Here is a 19,723-nt window from a genome sequence, read left to right as displayed (position 1 = left end):
TATGCACCGTGTATCAAGTCCTCTCTTCCAAACAGCTGAGACAGATGATCTCTTTGATCCTTTGGAGGATTCACAAACACTGAATACCTTTACAAGAAGGGATCATCTCTTTGCACGACTGGACTTTATCCTCGAGAAAGCAGCTGTCACCCTGTACCATCAAGATAAAATGAAACCTCTTTTGAGTGAGAACGGGGTCATTCAACTGGAGTTTTCAGGTTTTTTATAAATACATTCACTTTTTATTGAAATAAAGTCTCAATGGCTTGGATCAATTTTGAATGTGAATATGTTTTTTATTTTGCTTTACAGGTGTGAAGATCGGGGTTGAGTCTCTTCCTCGCTCTGAGTCCTCTTTACTCACAGTGAAACTTGGTGGGCTGTTTCTCCGGGATCTCACAACCCAGGGCACCATCTTTCCTTTCCTTGTTTCACCAAAACCGGTATGATTTTGCCCACAAGTTACTTGGTGCCCTAGAACTGTTATCTGCATGTACTATAAATATCTATGACAAAATATAAATGTAATTATAGATTTCATATAACTTTTTTTTCATTCAAGGATAAGGTTGTTGTTGCTATCAGTCAACCTTTTGGCCAGACTAACATCACAAAAATAGGCAATCTAGGTGAGTAATCTACATTTACTGTATGAAAACAACTATGTACAAATAAATGTCAATGAAGGCTGAATATTATTATTATATATTATATGTTATTATTCTTATTTTACCTTTTTTTTTCAGGCTCTGTTGTAGAATCATCAGCACCTCCTGTCTTTGAGATGATTTATGAACGTAATCCAATAAGGAGCAAATTTGAGAGGAGACTGGAGGTCAATACCAGTCCTCTCAATATCATTTATAACCCTCAGGCTATCAAGAAAGTGGCTGAGTTTTTCTACAAAGGAAGGGTCCACACCTCGGGTGTGTATTGAGGATAAGCATCCCTCTTAAATTGGTTTAAATTGCTTTTGTGAAATAACAGTTTATTCTGGTTTACATGACTTTTTCCAGGGTTTGGATATCAGTCTGAGTTAGAGCTGAGAGTGGCTGAAACAGCCAGGAGGCAATACAACAAGCTGAAGATGCAAACCAAGGCAGAAATCAGACAAACCATTGATCAGCTGCTAGTCGGAGAGTTCATTGTAAGAGAGGACTTTATTTAATAACATTCAGTTACAGTTTCAGTTAGATATTTAGTTTTAATTATGTTGTGGGTTTTCATTCACAGGAAAACAGTAAGCACTGGACTATGAAATTGGATATATCTGCCCCTCAAGTCATCTTCCCGGATGATTTTCAGTCTGAAGACCCCATGCTAGTTGTTGTAGACCTTGGCCGTATTCTTCTTACTAATTCCCAAGGTAACTGGTACTGGTCAAATCAAATTTTCTTCTGTAGCCTTTTCACGCATTCTGAATTTATTGCAGTTGATGGCCTCTTGTGACAGTTTTATTTCTGCTCCCACAAAAGATCATAAAACAAACCATAAGAATTCTCAGACAGATGGAGAGAGTGATGAAGAATTTCAGACACCATTAGCAACACCTCCTGGGACTCCACCTCCAGAGCAAGAGGTGGACTTCAAAGGTCAGGAGAGGTCCCATGATATCACCAGCCTTAAGTCTCCAGAAGGTGCCCAAATTGTCAGCAGGAACCTGTATGAGAAGTACTCCTTGTCTTTCAATGACCTACAGATAATGGTTGGCCACTATAAAGACAACTGGAAGCATCTACAGGAGAGTGAAGTGGGCCCCACTCATGTGGTGGAGAAATTCAATGTCCTACTGCAGCTAGAGCAAAGACTGCGATACACATCAGACCCTCAGTTCCCAGGGGCTGTTCTCTCAGGAACACTACCAGACCTGAAAGTGCACATCAACCTGGAGAAGATGACTGCCTTGAAAAGCTGCTTGGCTAGACTGGGTAATTCAGGGGCAGATGGAGGTGACAAGAAGGGGGAGAATCTCAGATCCCCTGACCCTCTTACACTTCGTCATGAGAAGATCTTCCAAAGGGAAGATAGTGATTGGAAGCTTCAAGGTTCTGATAAAAGTCTTACCAAAAGTGTGATGACACTTGAGCAACATACTCGAGAGATGCTTGTTGAATCTAAACTTCTTCTTGTAGAGTTTAATATCAATTACATGCAACTTGGCATTGAAAGTGGGGGCCGGTATATTTCTGTCCTGAAAGTGTTTGGAACAAATGCACATTTCGTAAAGCGGCCTTATGATGCAATGGTTTCCCTCACAGTTCATGGGCTCTACCTTGTGGACACATTGCAGACGTATGGCTCAGACTTTGATCTTCTTGTTGCATCTCATAAACACCTAAGTTTTGATGTACCTACTGGAAGTCTTCGTGAAAGCCAGCCCACGTCACCTGTCTCACCAGACAGTAAATCACCAGAACTGCCAGATCTTGCTTTTGACAGGGGATGTCCATGGGGCTCTCCTCTGAGAGACCAGGAGGCTCTTATTAAATTGGAATACCAGTTTGTCAGCTCAGACTGCCCCTCCATGAACTTGGACAGCTCTCTGCAGGTAACCTCCATGCAGGTCAACAACCTGGATATCATCCTTAACCCTGAAACCATAGTAGAGCTTCTGAAATTCCTTCAACAGTCTTTCCCCAAAGAAGAAAACTCCCCAACACAACAGCTAGCACCACTGCCTAATGGAGAAGACAACGAGGAGACCTATCAGTCCACTTATGTCCAGAATAAGGAGTTAACTGTTGAAATCCACAGGTTAAACTTGCTGCTTTTGCGAACTGTTACCACCGGGACTGTTCTGGGAGGTGAAAAGAAAGGCATGAAAATTGCAACAGCCAGCATAAATGGGACAAAAGTCAATGTTTCAATGGGAAGTCGATTGGATGTCAATGGCTCTCTAGGATGCATTCAGCTTGTAGACTTGACTCAGGAAGGTGGCAAAAGTCAGTTTGTGGTCAGTATTGGAAGTGTAGAAGACAGCTCCTCCACAGATGGTGTGGCATTCTTTCCCATTGCTGGCATGGTTCCCTCTGAAGCTTTGAGTTTCCACTTTATGGAAAAGTCTCAGGGAGAATGTTCCCTTCAACTTCAGATGGCATCTTTACACTATAACCACTCAGCAAAGTTCCTGAAAGAGCTCAGTTTATCAGCAAATGAAGTGGAGGACAACTTCCGGTCTATGCTGAAGACTGCAGCTACAAAGGTCTCCACTGTGTTGGCAACGAAAACAGCAGAGTACAGTGGTATGGTATCTCTCTTTGAGAACCCATACAGAAGATCTAGGAGACAGAGTCAGTGTAACTGGGCACTTGACACTTTTGAGGAAGATGATTTCTGTGTCCCTGAAAAGGACCCAAGCTTGGATTCTTTTCTGGTCAAGCTGACTCTAGATGTCAGTATAGAATCCCCAGTTGTGTCTATTCCTAGAAAGCCTGGTCACCCTGAGCTGCTTGTTGGACATTTAGGGAGCATACGAATTCAAAATTTTATTACAGGTCAAGACTCAGAAGGGGAGAAACTGCAGGTTGAAGTGAAGAATATAAGACTCTATTCTGTCAACACAAACTTGGTTTTAAGGAAAGGAGCACGACTTAACAGCAGCTCCACTTCTGGACCTTCACCCTCTCATGGCGACAACATTAATCTGAATGAGCCTCAATTTACGCGGCATGACTTCTTTGAGCATCTGAGCCGAGGAAAAGGTCAGTTTTTAAGTTCTCAAAATGTAGGGAATTTTTTAAGCTTTTTTTAATATTTATATTTGGTTAAGTTATTTCATGGCACATTTCAACATCTTTATGTCTATTCCTCCTTTTAGCATTTCATATTTTAAAAGATGCCACCATCAAGCTCACTGTCGAGAAAGTCCCTGTTGATGAAAATTCACACTTTACCTTTTTGTCATGTGAAGAACCTTACCAGAGCACTGGGCTAATGAGAGTGGAAGGCAGATTTGTTAATGCTGTCCAGGTAAAGCACTATTATAATGCATAGCATAATTTTATTCATTTATCTTGATTTATCATATATAAATTCCAGAATTTTAAGTTGTCATATTTTTTCTCAGGTGTGTCTCTGCAAGTCTGTGTATGAGCAGGTCCTTCAAACTCTCGATAATCTGTCCTTCATTGAAGATCAGCGAGTAACACCAAGTCAGCCCCCTACACCACCACCTCCTACACCCTCTTCCACTAAACCGCATCGCTTCCCTGATCTGCAAGGTGGGCTCTTTGCCCGTGACCCTCCTCATGTTGGCTTTCCTTACTCCTCATTGTCACCATCCTTTTCAGCAACACTTCCGCTGCAAAACGAGAGCCCCCCTCTCCAGCCTCCTTCTTTTACCGAAGTGAAGGCCATCTTTCGGGTCTCTGAGCTGGAAGTGCAGTTGAGCGGAGACCTTAGCCAAGGATCTCAAGGGTTGGTTAGTCTCCGCTTTCAAGACCTGGAGGGAGACTTCACCAAAGATCATCCCCATTCAGTCTCCATCCAACTAGCCCTTCACTCATTGTTAATGGAAGACCTACTAGAGCCAAACCCTGAATCAAAGTACAAACACCTCATGGTATCCAGAGGGGCTCCAAAGCCCTCCACCTTCAGTCCAAAGGAATACCTGTCACAGTCGTGCCCAATAACGTCCAATGTTCCGTACCCAGAAATGTCACGCTCTCTTCCAGCACAATTTGAAGAGGCACAGAATGTTTTCCAGTTCTATCAGAGGCACCCCAGTACACCATCTGCATCCAGTCGAAAGAGCAAAAAGGCTGCAGAGTGCCCCAGCACCCCTCCTCCATCCCCATCCCGCCAAACTCCGTCTCCACACCCACGGTCAGACTTTGATGACTCTTTGGTACATATAAACGTGCTAATGGTTGATAGGCGGCACCCTGAGTTTAAAACGCGGTATGGCAGCATTGGCCGTAGTGTGGACGTGGACTTCAACTGCCTTGATATTCTCATCACGCTGCAAACCTGGGTCATGATTCTAGACTTCTTTGGCATTGGCTCTACTGCTAATAACCATGCGCTGAAAGTGCCTACCACCACACCTCAGCCTATACCTGAACTCTCAGTGGAAAATAGTGACCTCAGCGATCTTGTAGAGTTGTATCCAGAGATTGAGGAAAGGGTCAATACAAAGCTAGATTTAAAGGTACAGTAGAATAATGCAAGACATAATAATAATTATATAAATTAATAAATGTTTTAGAAAGTACATTTATAAAACAAAATATATTTTCCTACATTAAAAAAATGATGGGCAGTATAGAGTGAATTAGTGCCCGCCCAGTTTTTCAGTGATGTTGGTCCCGGAAGTATTTTTTCCATTCACAACCGTGGAACGCATAGTAGGTCTGCCTTTAAAGATGTATATGTTTTTGTTAAAAAGTTTCCTTATGGAAAAAATGAATGTAGTTTTTACTTGCGGAACTATTGCACTACTGTATAATCTTTAAAAATGACTTCCTTCACAGGTTCACTCGTTATCACTGGTCCTGAGGAAGAAGACCAATGAGCTTGCTAAAGCTAGTGTCTCTAAACTGTTTACACATATGGAAATGATTGGTGTGTATAAGTATGATGAAATTTGTTAAAATCGTAAAAAAGGATTTTTCAGAAAATTTACATTTGCTAAATTTATATGGCACTTTCAGATGGAGATCTAGCATTGCAAGGAAGTCTGGGAACTTTGTCACTGAGTGATTTGACACCCCACGGGGACCTATACAGAGAGCGTTTCACAACGCGTGGTGGAGAGGCCCTTGTCTACAACATACACAAGTATTTTCTCACGTTTATTTAATTTAATTAATGCATATTGAACCAGGGTTACACAAGTAACCTAATGTTACACATTTTCACATTTTATGTGTCTGATTTAGTTTTGACATTGCCTCTATCTCCAGGTATGGAGAACCTGACCCCTGCTTGCAGCGAGAATATGATATGAAGGTATCTCTTCAGATGGCCTCAGTACAGTATGTCCATACTCAGCGCTTCCAGGCCGAGGTGGTGGCCTTTATCCAACACTTCACACAGCTACAGGATGTCCTGGGCAGGCAGAGAGCTGCCGTTGAGGGTCAGGCAGTAAGTGGACTACTTTAATTCTGTTTGTTTAGTGGTAACCTTTAGACAGAATAAGTTGAAATGTTGAGATAGCACCCTTAATTATTTACTTTTCCCCTCCTCATGTGTGCTTCTGTACAACCTAGTGTAAATGATGCATACATGCCAGGGAAAACAGACCAGCCAGTTTTGCTCACATAACCGCTTGCCATTTGAGTGATCAGCTGGCTGTGGCTGCCCTCAATCCTTCCCTGCAGAGACGAGATAGAGTTAAACAAGGAGTTGTCAACACTCATTTCTTTCAAACTGGAGACACTGGTGATGAGGCTCGTCACTGAGCTGTCTGTCCTTTCTTAATCCCTTCTTACATACCACTGGCTCGAGATCAGCAGTTACCCATTAGGACACTATGCTGTCATGCTCGCATTCTTTTTTCTTTTACACTTTGCATTAAGAAAGGCACCAATATTTGCATCTATATATAACATGTTGTAATACCCAGATCTCTAGGTTCAATGAGGTTTCACAGGTTTTGGTGCAGATCTGGGTTTATTAGATAACATAGCATGCTATCATGTAATCTTGTTCAAGCTGAACAAAATCTGGATTTTTATTTTATTTTTTATTATTATTATTATTATTATTATATATATCATTTTTTTTAACCAGTTAGTGCTGTGCTAAGATAGTTGGCTAAGATGTTAGCTTGCAAATTAAAAACATGTTTCATTTGACCATTTTAGCTTTTACAGTAAAATGTTATTATGCAGTTTAAAATAACATAGCTGTCACCTTGATAAGCATTATTAGTGTGTTGGTAATATAAAGTTATATTTCATTTCAAAGACATTAATTATCATATTTAGTAATTAACTACACTTGATTCTGTCTTGTGGCTAAAGTGAATCTAGAAGTGAACTGCTATTTGTTATATAAAACCAAAGTGAAATGAACTTGATGAACACAAAAGTCATGCTATGTACTTTCATATAATGGCAGTCATGACATTGTAGTGACCTTTAAAGGGGATTGTTTAAAATTCACTTTCTACCCTACAGGTGCGTGATCGCCCACAGCGAGCTGCTCGTGTGCTGCTGGACATTGAGGCAGGTGCTCCTGTCCTCTTGATCCCAGAGAGCTCCCACTCTAAACGCCTCATAGTGGCCAACCTAGGCCAACTCCGAGTTCGTAACAGTTTCCTGCCTGCTGGCTCTCATGGCACCTTCTCTCTTAGAGATAAGGTAGAGAAACTTACAATGGCACATACCTTTTTCCCCTCTCTGGTGAGTCCTACCATCCCCATATAGTGTACACTACATCACCACTCTGCAGCTGTGGGATGCATTTAAGGAGCATTTTACTGTTTGCTGCAGTCTGATAATGATTTCATTAAGGGAAAAGCAGGGGGGTGGGGGGGATAGCAAATTGTATCTTTCAAAAACGAATTGAGGAAAGTGCTTCATGGATGTAGTCCCATTCTTTATTGTGCATGGTTAAGGTCACAGTTTTCCAGTAAAATTTAATTTATTTAGGTTTAATTTAACCCCTGTGTGGTTGTGTACAGTTTGTGGGAATATCAGACCTAAATTAACAGTTTATGAACATTAACAATCATCTCATCTCATCTCATCCTTTTTTTTTTTTCTCAATCAAGAATTTGATTTTGCATGCTAATTCATACAAGGATCCCTCACATTATAAGGTATCATCAGGGCATGCTAATCTGATGTGTGTTTCTTATTGGGTAATAAGATGGTGTTCCTTCTCTCTTTACTTGTTTTCTTGACCGATAAGAACAGTTTCACATTGAGTAAATTCCATTTTAGCATAGTCTGTAGGAAATGCAATGAAATTTTAATACAGTTGTCACCCAAAAATTACGTAATTATTTATTCATTCTTATGAAATTCTAAACCTATATACTGATATTTTTGTGATTGAATGGCAAAGATCCATGTGAACATAAACTCATTTTATTATTTTGGAATGACAAGAAAAAGTAAATAATAAATAATTTTTCTTGTGAATGAATTTGAATCATTTCTGGGTGAACTCAGTATTTTGGCTGCAGTGCACACTGAACTAGGCTCAAAGTTTTGCTATTATCTTTTCAATTTCTATATTTTAAGACCATAATGTTGTTTTTCCTCTGTTTTCTTTCCAATTAAAATTTCTATTAGAGCTGCACGATATTGAAGAAAAATGCGATATGCGATAACTCATTAAATAATGCGATATTCGATATGCGATACGATAATGCTTAAAGTGTGTAAAATAAACTTAAATATATTTATCTTTAAAATATATTTAAAATTATATAACCTACATACGTGTTTCACATTCTTTTTGTGACAAGAAAACATCCCTACAACTTCTGAAAGTGAACAGCAGTGTTTTACTGTAGCAGAAGTGTTATTTTAACATCAGTGTAAACCACAGGGTTTAGGGTTTCAGGTAGGCCTACATTAGGTTTATTTAACAGCAGAAACTGAATAATCAAATGTAAAAATAAACACTGCTTAGTTTTCACTGTATGAATTAAATATATAGGCTACTGATTCTTATTAAAGCTACAGAAGTTATTCAGCCAAGAGCAGTGAGTGATTTTCTCTTTGTCTTTTGTTCATGACCCCAGTTATTGCAAGCTGTTGCGATATGCATATTGCGATATATGCTTTGCGATATTTTGATAATTTCGATATATTGTGCAGTTCTAATTTCTATACTGATTTTTTAAAGAACAATTAATGTTTTGGATGCATTTTTTGGAAATAATATATATACGTTTTTTATATGTATGTTATACTGTATATATGTTTTTTAACACTGTAATCGTTTCTGAAGGATCGAGTGAAAGATGCCCAGTCTGCGTCTGATACTGGGAAGGCTAGGGAAAAAAAGTCTTCAAGTTCCAGCACAGCTTCTGGATTTATCCTAGGCAAACCCCAGCCCAGCCTTGGATGCATCCCAGAAGCAGATGTGCCTTCAAGTCTAGGTCAGCACCCAGAATCTGGAATGCACTTATTGTGGGAAACAAATTTTTCAATATGTATAAATAGGGTGAACCTGATCTCAAAGCAGATTGGTGGCACTCAAGTGTTGTAATTCTGAAGTTATCCCTAACTTAAATGCTAAAAACATTTTTATCAGTGGACTCATTTTTCTGGACTCGGGTGTTTATATTTACCCAAACTTGTGTGATAATTGACTTGTCCTTTTATTACAGATCATGTGTGTCTGCTGGACTGTATAGCTCTGGACCTTCAGGAGATGGACATATTTGCAGCAGAGCGGATGCCCTGTGAGCCATGGGACAGTGTTGGGAAGCATCTGGAAACAGACTTGGTCTTCCCATCCTACTCAGTATGTAGAAGTGGAGAGAGCCTGCTAAAGGAGCGCTGCCGTCTAAAGCTGAAAGTTGAGCGCAACCTTGACAAGTCAGTCAATTGTCCTTATGAAGCCTAAGCTTTCCTGCCTTAATCGAAAATACTCCCAGTTTAGGTTTCCTTTGTCTTTGTTAATAACATGTATTTCATTTTCTCATTGTCTCAGGGAACTAAGTCATGCTGTCCCAGACATGTCCATCCATGGTAGTCTGTCTTCTGTACACTGCTCCCTGGACCTGGAGAGATATCAGCTGATCCGCGGACTCTTGGATCACAATCTGGGAGAGCCTGTGGAGGAGTTCCTCAGACCTTACAATCTCCAAGATCCCAGCACCTATGTAAGCTTATTACAGCAGCTTTCCTGTTTAGTTTTTTTTGTTTAAATTATGAACAGTTTTTATGGTTCAAATTTATAACATGCAATTGTTTGTCATGTGACTTTTTGGCTTTTAGAACAATGCGTGATATAAATACAAAATTACCACTAAGGGTTTCAAAACAGTGGAACAGTGATTAACAAGAAAAAATTGAAAAGGCCCATACTGTCACAAATATTGCTGATCCCTGTTATAAATTGCAATTTGAAGAATGGCTAATTTGTTTATAAATCAAATTGTCAATAGACTGTCCCGTCTTCTATAATAAAGGCAAAAGCCCCAAAATGCAATAATTAAAATAAAGATAAGAATTAGGGAAAAAAGGAATTAATTTGCAGGCTTTGTAGGCCTGGACAGTGTATTAATGGAAGTGTATTCATGCAGACCGTGTTAAGTGGTGATGTGTACACATCCCTGTCTCTTCTGGTGGACATGAAGGACGTCAGTCTGGAGTTACTAGACAACCCTAAATCCACAGGTCATAACCGCTCCTTGGCCAGGTACATCATTTGTTCAAAATGTTTTATTTCTTTGCACTTTTTTTTTATAGATAAAAAGTATAATTACTCTTTCTCTCCCACTAGGTTTGACTTTATGAAATCTAAGCTCCTGTTTGAGAGTTTCTCTAATAGCTCCAAATCTGTGAACCTAGTGTCCCATTCACTCCTGGCCCATGACACTCGATTCACTGGGTGCAGTGGACCAACAGAAGGAAAACACAATGTGTTTGACTGCGTTCTGCAGCCATCCAGGACAGGCACCAACCGAGCCTCTCTGCAGCTGGAGCTACATTACAGGTCTGGGCCCACTACTAAAATTATATTTAAATGCATTCCATTGGTCAGCATTCCATTGGTCAGCAGCTATCACCGTGTAGCCCAAGACTGGTTGCCCACTATAGCTAAGCAGGGTTGAGCCTTATCAGTGCCTGGATGGGAGACATCCTGGGAAAACTAGGTTGCTGCTGGAAGAGGCGTTAGTGAAGGTGTTTGTCTGTGTGGGTCCTGCAGTAACGCCCCAGTATAGTGATGGGGACACTGTACCGTCAAAAAGCACGGCCCTTAGAATGAGACGTTAAACCAAGGTCCTGACTTGTCCTTCAAAGAAAAAAAATCCTGGCCAAATTTGCCCATTGGCCTCTGTCCATCATCATGGCCTCCTAATCATCCCCATATATATATATATGTGTATATATATATATATGTATATATATATATATGTATATATATATGTATATATATATGTGTATATATGTATATATATATATATATATATATATATATGTGTATATATATATGTATATATATATATATGTATATAATATGTAATATATATATATATACAGTGAGGAAAATAAGTATTTGAACACCCTGCTATTTTGCAAGTTCTCCCACTTGGAAATCATGGAGGGGTCTGAAATTGTCATCGTAGGTGCATGTCCACTGTGAGAGACATAATCAAAAAAAAAAAAATCCAGAAATCACAATATATGATTTTTTAACTATTTATTTGTATGATACAGCTGCAAATAAGTATTTGAACACCTGTCTATCAGCTAGAATTCTGACCCTCAAAGACCTGTTAGTCTGCCTTTAAAATGTCCACCTCCACTCCATTTATTATCCTAAATTAGATGCACCTGTTTGAGGTCGTTAGCTGCATAAAGACACCTGTCCACCCCATACAATCAGTAAGAATCCAACTACTAACATGGCCAAGACCAAAGAGCTGTCCAAAGACACTAGAGACAAAATTGTACACCTCCAAAGGCTGGAAAGGGCTACGGGGAAATTGCCAAGCAGCTTGGTGAAAAAAGGTCCACTGTTGGAGCAATCATTAGAAAATGGAAGAAGCTAAACATGACTGTCAATCTCCCTCGGACTGGGGCTCCATGCAAGATCTCACCTCGTGGGGTCTCAATAGCCGCGTTTCCACTGTCGGGCCAGTGCGAGCCAGGGCTTTAAACGGGCCATGCCGGGCTAATAGCCTCGGGCTAATAGCACCGGGCCTGCGTTTCCACTGTCGGGCCAGAAGTTCCACAGCGCTTCACTAAAACACGCCCGTAACACGCCTCTCTGGAACAACGTCACACTAACCCATCATTTCACCAACAAATAGAAGTTTTATCAGAAAACTAATCAGAAATCACTGGAAACAGCGTTGAAAACAAACATGATAAAAGCGGCCGTTTGCTGGCATTTTTGTTGTTTACTTGAATATTTAAAACCCAAGCATCGATGTTTTACCACAGGTTTACAATAAAAAGTGATACACTGATCATAATTAATTAATTTATGTCAAAATTGCACATTAGTCACTCAGAAATAAATGACCGTTAGGTCTATTTCACAAAAGAAAGAGGAGGTAGAGGACAGACTTACTTCTTCAGTCGTGTCTGTTTCTGTTTATCTGGTAGTTACAGGACATATTTACATCACATTTAGAAAGAATGATAATTTCTACAAATATATGCCACCAAAAATACGACCTGAGGAGCTTTAGCACTCTCTCGACTCCCATACAGATATTTTCAGTCAGAGAAACAGGAAGCTCCCGAAAAAAAAGTTGCTTTATTTTATGATAGTCCGGTATAAAGAGACGAGACGTAGGCTACTGACAGATAAAATAAAAACATGACTGTGATAGCCTTTATGATTGGTCTGATTTCTTCAAGCGTTCACTATGTTTTTTTACTATGCTTATCTTCAAGCGTTTACTATGGCAATGGTTAGCGCGCATAGTCTTTTGCATCACAAACAGAAGGCATTCAAACATGAACGCGAGTTAAATTATTTTAAAAGTCTTTAATGCTTACAGAATCATCTGGCGCTGCCGTCTCCCGACTCAGGTGAACTCCGCCTCTGTTCGTAACCACTCCTCTAGCCCGAGCTGGCCCGCTTTGGCCCAAGGTATTCGACGGGCCAGAAATCCTGGCCGTTGGCCCTGAGTAAGCCCCGATCAAGCCCCGGAAGTGACAGTGGAAACGCGACTGGCCCTGGCACGCACTAGCACGGCCTGGCCCTGGCCCGATAGTGGAAACGTGGCTAATGATCCTAAGAAAGGTGAGAAATCAGCCCAGAACTACACGGGAGGAGCTGGTCAATGACCTGAAAAGAGCTGGGACCACCGTTTCCAAGGTTACTGTTGGTAATACACTAAGACGTCATGGTTTGAAATCATGCATGGCACGGAAGGTTCCCCTGCTTAAACCAGCACATGTCAAGGCCCGTCTTAAGTTTGCCAATGACCATTTGGATGATCCAGAGGAGTCATGGGAGAAAGTCATGTGGTCAGATGAGACCAAAATAGAACTTTTTGGTCATAATTCCACTAAACGTGTTTGGAGGAAGAAGAATGATGAGTACCATCCCAAGAACACCATCCCTACTGTGAAGCATGGGGGTGGTAGCATCATGCTTTGGGGGTGTTTTTCTGCACATGGGACAGGGCGACTGCACTGTATTAAGGAGAGGATGACCGGGGCCATGTATTGCGAGATTTTGGGGAACAACCTCCTTCCCTCAGTTAGAGCATTGAAGATGGGTCGAGGCTGGGTCTTCCAACATGACAATGACCCAAAGCACACAGCCAGGATAACCAAGGAGTGGCTCTGTAAGAAGCATATCAAGGTTCTGGCGTGGCCTAGCCAGTCTCCAGACCTAAACCCAATAGAGAATCTTTGGAGGGAGCTCAAACTCCGTGTTTCTCAGCGACAGCCCAGAAACCTGACTGATCTAGAGAAGGTCTGTGTGGAGGAGTGGGCCAAAATCCCTCCTGCAGTGTGTGCAAACCTGGTGAAAAACTACAGGAAACGTTTGACCTCTGTAATTGCAAACAAAGGCTACTGTACCAAATATTAACATTGATTTTCTCAGGTGTTCAAATACTTATTTGCAGCTGTATCATACAAATAAATAGTAAAAAAATCATACATTGTGATTTCTGGATTTTTTTTTTTAGATTATGTCTCTCACAGTGGACATGCACCTACGATAACAATTTCAGACCCCTCCATGATTTCTAAGTGGGAGAACTTACAAAATAGCAGGGTGTTCAAATACTTATTTTCCTCACTCTGTATATATATATATATATATATATATATATATATATATATATATATATATATATATGTATGTATGTATGTATATATGTGTATATATATATATATATATATATATATATATATATATATATATGTATGTATGATTGGCTTCATCACTCTGTCGCATCATCCAGGTGGATGCTGCACATTGGTAGTGGTTGAGGAGATTCCTCCCTTCCATTATGTAAAGCGCTTTGAGTATCCAGAAGACTGATATATAAATTTAACAAATTATTATTATTATCATCTGAAGATTGCTTTTTCTACTCCATATTCTCTCTGTCTCACAGATCTACGCGGGACTCCTCATGCTTCACTGTGGTTTTAAACAATCTGCGAGTTTTCCTCATTTTTGATTGGCTGCAGATGGTGAGGGATTTTTTGCAGATGCCTGTGGAAAAAGAAGCAGCGCCTACCCACCAGCGCTGGCCAAGTGGCAGCAGTGACCAAGGCAGCACAGCAGCTGTCATGCCCAAAACTGTTAAGAGTGGCGTGGTCACTAAGCGATCCACTGTGCCGGTCATTCAAGATAAATACCTGGAGGTCAAACTCAATGTGACAGGTAACATCTTAACAATATTGTGTTACTTTCTAAAGGCAGATTTAGGAATTACATTGGGACATTTCAGACTTTTTGATGGGAAGGAAAAATTTGAATCCTCCAGATTTGCTTGTGAAGGACCTCCTTCCTAAAACATAAAAGCAGCTATATGTTATCATTTATAAAAACACAAATTATTTCAATAAAAAAAAAAGTATAATAAAGTATATACATTACTGTTTAAAAGTTTGGGTTTGGTAAGATTATTTTAATGTTTTTTAAATAAGTCTCTTATGCTCCGCTTAATTTATTTGCCTTTAAAAGTATATTATGATAATATAATATTATATTATTACAATATTAAAATAATCCTGTGATTCAATAATTACATTTAATAAATAATAAATTCAATAATCCTGAATTTTCAGCATCATTACTCCAGTCTTCTGTGTCAAATGATCCTGCAGAAATCATTCTAATATGCCTATTTTCTGCTAAAAAAACAAACAAACATTTGAATTATTATCAATGTTGAAAACGGTTGTGCTGCTTAATATTTTGTAGAAACCTTGATAATATATATATTTTTTTTTGGAATCCTGCTGAATAAAAGTATTAAACTACATTAAACAGTTTGTAGACAAACTTTGATGTTGGCTTGAGAAAGCCTAGCCAGAAAATTTGAAGTACTTTTAACAGCTTTAAGTTTGAAGGTTTTAAGTTTATAGGTTAAGTTTTAGTTTAGTAGTTTTGATGGATGGATGGATGGATGGATGGATGGATGGATGGATGGATGGATAGATGGATAGATGGATAGATAGATAGATAGATAGATAGATAGATAGATAGATAGATAGATAGATAGATAGATAGATTAGAAATATTACATAGAATGGAAGCTTAAATAAGTATTTTTTTCCCCTCCAGGGACAGAGTTTGTGGTTGTTGAAGATTCTTCATGTTTGGACACCAACGCTATCATTTTGAAAGGCACTACTGTGCTGACATACAAGCCTCGACTTCTGGACAGGCCTTTCTCTGGCAGCTTAGCAGGCATTGAGGTAATTGCCCTGGACATCTGTGATTTTACAATATCCATGACATAAAAGAAAGCGTTGTTTTGATTGTTTGATCTTTAATTTCTTTATACCTGTTTAGGTATTCTCATGTCGGCTGGGCAGTGAGCAGGAAACAGCTTTGTCCATCATTGATCCTGTCAATGTGCAACTGGAGCTCTGTGGAAGCCCAACGTACCAGAGCAGTTCAGGGCTCCTAGATGCCTTCAACATAGCGGACTTTCCACCTCTCTTGGAGGTCAGTACTGAGTTGAATTAAACCACAGGTCAGGATTGAGCCATAAGTGCAAAATTCAAGATTTTGTTTCCCCCACAGATCCAGTTTCCTGCTCTAGACATCCGTCTTTCCTACAATGATGTGCAGCTTTTCCTTGCAATAGCTAAGTCCATTCCCACCACAGGATCCACCAGCCCGTCAGACACTGCCACAGAAGCTGAGAGTTCAGTATCCACTGCCAGTACAGACGCAAAGCACAGCTTCAGGCTCAAGACTGAGGCTTTACTGGGTTTGTTCACTAATTAAAAAAAATATATATTGTTTTTATTTCAATACTTTAAAATATTAAAATATTGTCATTAACTCACGTTCATGTCATTCCAAACCATTCCTTTTTTTTCTAGTTACCTTTTCCATTCAATTGCAGTGATTGTGAGTCTTTTAAGATTAAAAATGGAAACAACAGTTCTATACAAGTATTCATAAAAGTGGTTCATTTGCTATATTCCAAGTCTTCTGAAGGCATATGATAGCCTTGTTGTGATCATGCACTGAGAACACTGACATCCACATTTTCCGAGTCATGAACAAATTGTTCAGACTGGTTTGGTCATGTCATTGGTTTAAAAGACGCCACATGAAAGATCACATTATAGTGTTCTGGTGAGCTCAATAATCTTTATGTGGAAGCAACAGTGTGCTGACTTTTTGTATCATTAAAAAAACCCAACTATTTGGTTAGGCACCTGTATTCCATATTAGATTGTGCATGATTTCCATTGGTTTGAAATGACATAAAGGGATGGTTCACCTAAAAATTAACACACCTTCAAGTAAATATGTGACGTTTTTAGAAAAGAGCTTTGCTGAATTTTTTACTAATATTTCATTGTAGAAGGTCAGCTTAAGCGGTTACAGGACCTTGGGTTCAGGAAGGAAGACTGCAGACGTGCACTCATTCACTGTAGAGGTACAGCAGTGCACTAGTCTACCAACATTGCAAAAGACACATGTGAATCCAAGAATGGTGTGTTGCATTGTCTATATTGGTGTACGTTGAATTATAGGTCAGTTGGACCAAGCTGCCACATGGCTGTGGGAGAATGCAGAGATCATGTCGAGCCGAAGCCGAGCTGACTCCGACTCCAGCAGCCACTCGGCTCATCCCTTATCTGGAGTAGAAGTGAAGGCCGAGAGCGTGTGCATCTGCTTCATCGATGACTGTCTGGACTGTGACGTCCCTCTGGCAGAGCTCACCTTCTCACGTGAGGATGACCGCATTCTGTGATACTCCATATGTCACATATACTGTAGGCAGGCAATTCTGTAGCGGCTTTTCTCTTCCATCGCAGGTCTTTATGTTCTCCAGAGGATTGGGTCTATGCAGGAAGGCAAGGCTAGTTTCACTCTGTCTGGAGATTATTACAACAGAGAACTCTCAGGTGAGATCTCGGCATGCGTGTCTATATATGTAAAAAATAAATTAAAGTAGCAATCGTTTAATACAACAAAACCTTATAATAAACAGCAATTCCAATAGGGTCCTCACACCATCGGTGCTAAAATCGGTGTTCGGCCCTAAAAATGACAAAAGCACATAACAAAATTACTAAAACTTAAACTAAAATTAAAATTGAAAATATAAAAATAATAAATACTATAATAGTATATAAACAGTACTAAAATAACACTGGCCGAATAAATATATTAAATATTAATATTAAACTGTTTTTTGATGTTGACCATTTTACGTTTGTTGTGCCAAATGACTGATTTTCAAGGAAAAAACATATAGGTAATTTTCAGGCATTGAGTTGTGAAGTAATTGTGAATGGAGTGTAAACCCTACACTATGTATTTCTGTGTACATTCATAAGCACACACACTTGTCTCTGCTGGTCTACAGGCTGGGAGCCATTCATCGAGCCTTGGCCGTGTTTCCTGGATTGGCAGCGACAGGCGGCAGGCCGGCTCCATCCTCCTCGCCTGAAGATCGGAGTACGAGCCAAGCAGAGGCTGGATGTCAACATCACCTCTGTCTTACTGGGTACATAGTCTGGGTCAAACACACTCATAGGCCTCCATGCTTTTTTCTAACTGTTTGCTTCCATATTTATAAGTGGTATGTTAATATTGACACCCTTCTGCGGGCCTGTCGTCCTGACTCACAGAGCAGTACAGCACCACCAAGACTTCGTGGTTGGCAGATTACTGCAAGGAAGACGAGCAGTCGCCACAGCCCTCCACCACTCTGTCTTGGATGGGGTCATCAGTGGACCCCCCCTCCTTTGCCCAGAGTGAGTATTAGCCGTCTGCTTAACCTGCACTGGAGTGACATACCTGTCTAAAAAATCTAATACTTCATTTTTTAAAGCTGAAGTGTGTAACTTAGGCACCACTAGTGTCACCAAATATAGATTACTGTTCAAAAGTGTCTTTGTCTCTTATACTCGCCACAAATGCATTTATTTGATAACTAATACAGTAAAAACAGTAATAATGTGAAATATTATTACAATTTAAAATAACTGTTTTCTATTTTAATATATTTTAAAGTGTAATATTTTTTAACGTTTTATTTATTCCTTTCTTATCAACCCGTAATACTCTGATGTAACCCGTAATACTCAGATTACGAACAGCATTTATTTGTAATAGAAATCTTTTACTGTCATTAATTACTGTCACTTCTGATTAATTTAATGTATCCTTGTAGAAAAAAAGGTTTAATTTCTTTAAAAAAAAATCCTACTGACCTCAAACTTTCGAAGGCTAAATTGCAAAAATACAGATTTTTTTTAATCAGGGTTTCCAAACACTCTCCATGTCTGTCACTGGTCTGACAAACGGGAGAAATCAACCTACAAATAATTTGCTTATAGTTGTTTCATTTTAAGCTAGGACAGAACAAAGCTAGGATGGCAGGATAGTCTTTTAACATCTTTACAATCACACACTTCAGCTTTAGACAAGTGAATGTTGAATGGTTTGAAAATTAATCCTTCAAATAAATGTATTGTAAAATACACAATTCACAGAGTTTAAACCCAGAAAATCAACAACAAATTTAAATGTGAATCTTAATATCATGCTGAATTAGTGACTAACAATTAGTTCTATCTGTATTTTTAGAGAAGATCGCAACATATACTACCATGATGTGTGCAACTCATTCTACCCTTCTCTTTGACCGTATGCGTCTCCGCTCCTCTTCCTACAGCCTCCTAGCATGTCTCTCTCTTCTCCTTTTCTCTCTGCTGTCAGGTCTTCCTCTTGCCTACCTTAGAACTAGAAGCTCTACCAGCTTGACTTGTCTTGAGCAGCAGATTCATGCCCGAGGTACAGTTCATAGACGCGTAGCCAACTTTAGAGAAGTCAGAAGGCCGTTGTGTTTGGTATCGTAGAGCTTAGGATACCATCGTTCTCTGGGCTTTTTTTTCTAACCTTAACCCATGATTTACCCCTGATTTACCCCATGACCCTAACCCATTACCATGTATGCATATTAAATATGTTTTGTGTGAAATGGTTTGATACCATATTTTTCTTTAAATCATGCTGTCTTGGTACAGAGTTTATGAATGTGTTGTGAAACTGTTACTGAATTTTCATTTATAGTCTGTGGCATCTCCATTAATGCATAATTTGGGCCATACCTTAGGGAGGAACATTTCTAGCTCATTTTCCACCAAAATATGTTTTTGGTGCACAATATCTGATATTGCTGGCATTATTCACAATCTTGAGTGAGACCTGTGGCTGATTTTATATTCATGCCATGTTTCAGCGGATATGAAGCTCTCCAAGAGGAGGCAGCCATTCGTGCCCTATGCCTTACGCAACCATACTGGCTGCACTATGTGGTTTGCTACTCTTACTACCACACCAACCAGGTCAGAAGAGCTCACACTACAGTATTTAACTACATTTTATATTTTGGGAAAATACATGGTGGTTC

General features: G+C 39.6%; 1 protein-coding gene across 2 annotated transcripts in view; it reads left to right on the top strand.

Moving 5' to 3' along the window:
• The window catches only part of vps13d (vacuolar protein sorting 13 homolog D), a 45,617-nt gene that overhangs the window by 6,969 nt on the left and 18,925 nt on the right, over positions 1 to 19,723 (top strand). Inside the window, exons 13-40 of one of the 2 annotated variants that reach the window (XM_084099911.1) lie at positions 36 to 218; positions 313 to 443; positions 563 to 629; positions 747 to 926; positions 1,017 to 1,147; positions 1,234 to 1,366; positions 1,476 to 3,701; positions 3,818 to 3,969; positions 4,067 to 5,149; positions 5,472 to 5,562; positions 5,652 to 5,778; positions 5,904 to 6,084; positions 7,122 to 7,304; positions 8,908 to 9,058; positions 9,290 to 9,500; positions 9,616 to 9,787; positions 10,211 to 10,326; positions 10,411 to 10,623; positions 14,222 to 14,493; positions 15,400 to 15,533; positions 15,631 to 15,786; positions 15,865 to 16,054; positions 16,661 to 16,735; positions 16,833 to 17,030; positions 17,118 to 17,207; positions 17,672 to 17,812; positions 17,937 to 18,062; positions 19,553 to 19,658. In XM_084099911.1, the coding sequence (XP_083956037.1) occupies positions 36 to 218; positions 313 to 443; positions 563 to 629; positions 747 to 926; positions 1,017 to 1,147; positions 1,234 to 1,366; positions 1,476 to 3,701; positions 3,818 to 3,969; positions 4,067 to 5,149; positions 5,472 to 5,562; positions 5,652 to 5,778; positions 5,904 to 6,084; positions 7,122 to 7,304; positions 8,908 to 9,058; positions 9,290 to 9,500; positions 9,616 to 9,787; positions 10,211 to 10,326; positions 10,411 to 10,623; positions 14,222 to 14,493; positions 15,400 to 15,533; positions 15,631 to 15,786; positions 15,865 to 16,054; positions 16,661 to 16,735; positions 16,833 to 17,030; positions 17,118 to 17,207; positions 17,672 to 17,812; positions 17,937 to 18,062; positions 19,553 to 19,658 (7,219 nt within the window). Of the gene's footprint in view, positions 1 to 35; positions 219 to 312; positions 444 to 562; positions 630 to 746; positions 927 to 1,016; positions 1,148 to 1,233; positions 1,367 to 1,475; positions 3,702 to 3,817; positions 3,970 to 4,066; positions 5,150 to 5,471; positions 5,563 to 5,651; positions 5,779 to 5,903; positions 6,085 to 7,121; positions 7,347 to 8,907; positions 9,059 to 9,289; positions 9,501 to 9,615; positions 9,788 to 10,210; positions 10,327 to 10,410; positions 10,624 to 14,221; positions 14,494 to 15,399; positions 15,534 to 15,630; positions 15,787 to 15,864; positions 16,055 to 16,660; positions 16,736 to 16,832; positions 17,031 to 17,117; positions 17,208 to 17,671; positions 17,813 to 17,936; positions 18,063 to 19,552; positions 19,659 to 19,723 lie in introns of both variants that reach the window. The other variant, XM_084099910.1, reaches the window with a different exon arrangement.

Source organism: Abramis brama (assembly GCF_963993115.1).
Source record: "Abramis brama genome assembly, chromosome: 22".
NCBI lineage: Eukaryota > Metazoa > Chordata > Actinopteri > Cypriniformes > Leuciscidae > Abramis > Abramis brama.
Note: the sequence above shows the minus strand (reverse complement) of the source record. Positions and strands in the feature narration are given on the sequence as shown.